This window comes from Mesitornis unicolor, unplaced genomic scaffold (genome assembly GCF_000695765.1).
Source record: "Mesitornis unicolor isolate BGI_N332 unplaced genomic scaffold, ASM69576v1 scaffold10280, whole genome shotgun sequence".
NCBI classification, from domain to species: Eukaryota; Metazoa; Chordata; class Aves; order Mesitornithiformes; family Mesitornithidae; genus Mesitornis; species Mesitornis unicolor.
Window position 1 is genome coordinate 61,525 of NW_010157576.1, and position 5,166 is coordinate 66,690.

General features: G+C 47.4%; 1 protein-coding gene across 1 annotated transcript in view; it reads right to left on the reverse strand.

Annotated features, from left to right (window-relative positions):
* Positions 1-4,115, reverse strand: part of LOC104537600 (lymphocyte-specific protein 1-like) — a gene marked incomplete at its 5' end in the record, with an annotated part of 11,478 nt that extends 7,363 nt beyond the window's left edge. The window contains 2 exon segments of the mRNA XM_010180536.1: positions 787-982; positions 4,026-4,115. Of these exon segments, the coding sequence (XP_010178838.1) occupies positions 787-982; positions 4,026-4,115 (286 nt within the window).
* Positions 4,116-5,166: the final 1,051 nt, after the last annotated feature.

Below are 5,166 nucleotides of genomic sequence, written 5' to 3' on the forward strand. Positions count from 1 at the left end.
AAGAGAAAGGGAAGGGTAGAAGGGGGAGAAATTGGAGAAATTTTGCAGGTTCAATGTTTCCAAAATTATATGGAAAGTGGTTAGTTAACAAAGTTAATAAGTGGTCAGTTAATAAAGATTTCTTACTATTTGAGATAGGAAAATGTTAATTTCTCTGAAGAGGCCAGATGGAGAGATGAGCAGCTGTCTTTAGACTAAAGGGCTAGAAAGAGTCATACACACAGTTCAAATGCAAAAAGTATACTAGCCTCAGCAAGTAAAAGCCATTTACAACAAAAAACATTTGAAGCTCAGCTACCCTAACAGACTTGCACACCACTCAAGTGTCAACTTTGTCTCTTGCATTAACCGGGAATTTCACCTTGTCAGAAAAGAAAAGAAGAAAAAAAAAAACAACTCAGCTAGGAGAAATGCAAAATTTAGAGATACATCAAGCCAAAGTGCTCCAAAGGTGTGATAAAGGCAGGGGAAAGAAAAAAAAAACAACCACAGGACAAATAGTAACACTTCCATTCTCAATAGTGCAGGGACATGACTACATCACCATAAACTCTGGGAGCAAACATGCCAACCTTGCAGGAGGGCAGAGGCTGCCTGCACTGACCCCAGGAAGGCATGTAGGCAAGAGTAGCACCAGACCCAAGTTGTGCCACAAAAGCACGTCTACATGGGCTGAACACCCAGCAGTGTAAGCAGCTATGGTGAGCTGAGTTCTTGGAGAGCAGCCCCCAGTCCCAGATCTCTCGCCAGCCCTGTGGAAAGGAGGCTTGCTCCTCCTGATCCCACCTCCTGCTCAGCTCTCTCTTCTTCCTCCTGCTCTTGGACCTGTTCTTCATCCTGGCACAGTCTCTCTTCTTCCTTGATAACTACATTTTCCTCCTGGATCTCCTTCATGCTTTCTTGATCCAGCTGGATCTGCTCCAGTTTGACTTCAGCTTCCCTCACACCACCGTCCTCTTCTTCATACAACTGTCGTGGAGGCCTGGAGGTGGAGGAGAAAGGTCAAAGAAGCAAAACACATTATTATGAGCCTACAGGCACCATGAGGTGTCTCAGACCTCTAGAAATTCAATTTCATCACTTCCCCAAGTCTAAATCATCGAGTGTTTTACACCAGGGCTCACAGCCACTTCACAATACACAGTTCCAGGCACACAGATGTAACAGTAGTTGCAGCACACTCCCACACTTTGAACATCCAAGACACAACTCAGCTAAGACTTATGGCAGCACTGAAGGTATCTGCACCTTTTCAGCCTCACCACAGGCAAGACCCACAGGAGAACAGAGATCAAACCTCTGCCCAGACCCCAGGCAGAGAGGACACTACCACCATGATGTGGTGCAGTCTGACATCTTTGCTCAGCTACAGCCACCATTCCAGGTGAAGCACTGTGCTCTGTGGTCCTGGTGCACAAACACAGCTCTGACACTGCCCCTACAGTTCCCACCATCAACTCAACTTGAAGCACCAGTCTTCCTCTGCTTAAACTCACCTTCCACAACAACAGATACCCTCACTGGCCTGGGATCCAACCAACAACACGTGAATATGCTTCCCAAGGTTGCCCTTTTCCCCAGCTGAAGATAAACTGCAGGGCAAGGCTGTACAGCCACTCACATGGGATTTTTTGTGTTTGAGGTGGTTTTATGGGGGGTTTTGTTTGGCTTTTTTGCAAGGCACAGTGCATTGCAACCAATGCTATACCGACACCTGACCCTGAGCCTCAGATTTGACCACTGGAATTAATTATACCTCTACTCGTGTCACTTATGTCATACCCCAGCAAAACAAAGGAGTTCCCAAGCAGCCAGGGTCACCCTTTAGCTGAAGTTTAAAAAACAACAACAAGGTTTGTACAAGATGCAGGTCTCCGAGGCTGCAGAGAGAAGATGCAGGAATATCTTTATGTAATCAGCTTTGCAGAAGCAGAGCAACCCATCCTCTGGGGCACAGAGTCAGCAGAAGCACATAACCCCAGGGCTCTTCCTGGCTCACAGCCATGTACCAAGATGTTATTGCCCTCTTACTTGCCCTGGCCAGAGAATAGCTTATTTGTTCCACCCATTTCTTAGAAAATGACCCAGCTTGTGACAGCAAAGCTAGAGAGTTGGCTAGCAGGCAGCTGCCAAAGTGCAAGGCTGACTCACCAGCCAGCACCAAAACATGGAAAAGAGTTGTTTGAACTCTTTTCCACCCACCTCTCTGCTGCTGGGAAGGCAGCTCACAGGACAGCCATCATCCAGCCTTCCTCACTGACCACATGGGGAAAAAGCTGATGCATCTGCTGGCTCGCTTGGCTTGCTACTAATCATCCTCCCACTGCTATGAAGTCACCAACAGACTCTGAAGGACCCGATAACTAGTTTCTCTTAACCAGGATGCCAGCAATGCCTCCAGCTAAAGCACAGGCTCACATTAAAAATTAAGACCAGCAGATATTATGCAGTCTATAGGATGCCTTTTGCATCACAGCAATTTTGTATGGGAGGCAGCTAGTCTGACACAGCTCCTATCCTCTTGCATGTAGCTGATAGCATGGATCTCTCATCACAGAGGGAAACCAGAACCAAAAAGAAAGTGTGCCTTAATGCCTAGACCCTCAGGGGATGTGTAAGCTGTTTTAGTTCCATCCAACAAAGAGCAACTGGCTCCATCCCCTCATTTATAACCCCCACAAAAACATTCTTCACATGAAAAAAATAAGGTTTGGTCTATATTCAGTTAAGCAAGAGAAAGAAAAGTTGGGAAACCCCAGCCAAGCACACACCCTACCTGTGCTCACACCACACTCCAGGCCTATCCTTCAGCTGAAGAAGGTGAGGAAGGACAAAGCTCCTGAAGAAACTTTAAAAGGCACAGCCCCCTGTGCAGGAAGCAAGCCCAGCTTTTGCAAAAAGCCTATTCCTTTAAAGCACCATCCCTCTCTGATGAGTTTCACCTGCCACAGGTATCACCTCCCCTCAGCACCCTTCCAAGAAACACAAGCATCATAAAAACCCAAGAAGCAATTTCTGGAGAGGATAATGCAACCTTTCCAGCTAATTCTCTTTTGAAAGCTAAGGAGGGAATAGCATCAGCCAGACAAGCTCTTTGTAAGGGGAGTAGAAAAAGAGGCAGCATGCTGAAAAGCAGATGGGGCTAATTTCTAATTGCTCCCACAGATATGATAATCAACATCACAGGGAGGTGCTTGAGCAATACTTGTGTGGTCAGGGCTGCAAAGGTACAGCTTGCAGAGTGGTTCAGCTACAGTGTTTAGAAAAAGTAAGAACGAGGAGAGCTCAATTTATTTGTTCAACAGTAAATATTAATCTTAGACATTTTTTCAGTCTCAGAGGTAAAGAAGCTGTGTCATCCCACGGGCAAAATTCCCTATAACATCAAGCTGCCAAGAGAGCTGAGTTACAGAGTTCACATGCAGGTAGATGGTGTCCAAGGGAAGTGGTTAAGGCAGGAGTTTGTTTCAGCTCAGCAAAGGGAGAGTGACAGGAGATGGGGACTAAACAGCTGGCACACACACACCTCTCAGGGTTCTGTGCTGTCTGCGTTCCCCTCCTGAAAGAGGAGTTGAGCACAAAGTGGGCTGGGGCCAAAACACCCACTATGCTGACATGAGCCAGGAAGCAGCAGTAACTTAAAACAGCTTTTTAGGCTGGCCTGGATTATGTTAGAGGCTGTTTTGGTCCCTGCAGCAGCTCAGGTGGCTTAAATCCTTTGTTGTCACTCCTCCAAACCCAGGCGTCCTGGCAGGCTGCCATTGCTTGGAGCCCAAAGCTCAGTCCAAACATCCCCAAAGCCGAGGGCAATCCCTGAGCCTCTTCCTCCCTGCCAGCCCAAATGGCAGGCGGAGAGCATCTATCCCAGCAGTGTGGGGCCCATCCAGCTTTGCTGATGCTCCAGCCTCTGGCCTTGTTCTTATGCATGCTAGGCTTGACCTGGGCTTGGTCACCCCTCCTAAGGGATGGTTCTTTTGCTGGGCACATTAGTTCCCCTCTCCTCGGTCTGGCTGTGTCCTACCCACCTCTGCTTGTGCTGCTCGAGCTTCTGGGACCAGTCACTGAACCCCTCATCCTCCTCCAGCTCCAAAGTCCCGGATGGCTTAAAGTCATAGCTGAAACACAGCAAGAAGGAAAATGAGGGATGAGAGGATGCAAAAAAATCCTAAACCTGGCCTGAAAGAACCCCAGCCTAATACTGTCCTTCTCTCCCTTCAGTTACTGGAGAAGGAAGAAATTATAAGAAATAAATATTTTAGTATGAATGGTGAGACACTGGCACATGTTGCCCAGGGTCATGGTAGATGCCCTGACCCTGGAAACATTCAAGGTCGGGTTGGATGGAGCTCTAAGCAACCTGATCAAATTGAAGATGTCCCTGCTCATGGCAGGGATGTTGGACTAGATGGCTTTTAAAGATTCCTTCTAACACAAATTGATTCTAACACAAATCATATTCTATGATACAATTGCATCTTCTTTCCTCTGGCTGCTCCTAAATCCCACTTGAAGCTTTATCAGGTTACAGGAAAGACATCTTTGCCACATGCTTAGGAGTGCCCTTGTACAAAGGGGGTCTCTCAGGGCATCACTGCAAGACAGAGAGGAAGAAGGAGCAGCTCTGTGTCTCTAGCAGGAGCACCCCACTGCCTGTCTGGTCTCTTGGGCCACACGTGGGCAAGCAAAAGACAAGTAGCACATCAAAAATAAAAAGTCCATGGTTTTCTTATGCACAGGAGCTGGCCTTAGCTTGTTTGAACTAGAGGTGTTTCAAACTTGATTGCTGTTTGTCCTATGCTTGTACACAGCCCCACTGAAAAGACATGAGCAGAAGCTAGCCTAAGCAGATAGCTGGATGATGATGGCATGAAGACCCAAAGATTAGTACACTGTCTCCAATTCTGGGTTGGATCCTCATGTCCCCCTACAGCTTTGGGCCAGTCACATGCATTTGCATGACTGTGGCACCCCGACTGTGGATAATCTACTGCTGTACAAAGCCACAGCCCTGCCAGAGCACATAGATGCCAGCACTAGATGTGGTCTCACCATGCGTGGGAATTACTGGTGTTTTACCTATTTCTTTCCTTGCTTTCGCAAGGACAATCACCTCTCGGCTGAGGCCAATTGTATGGAGTTTAACAAGGCCAAGTGCCGGGTCCTGCA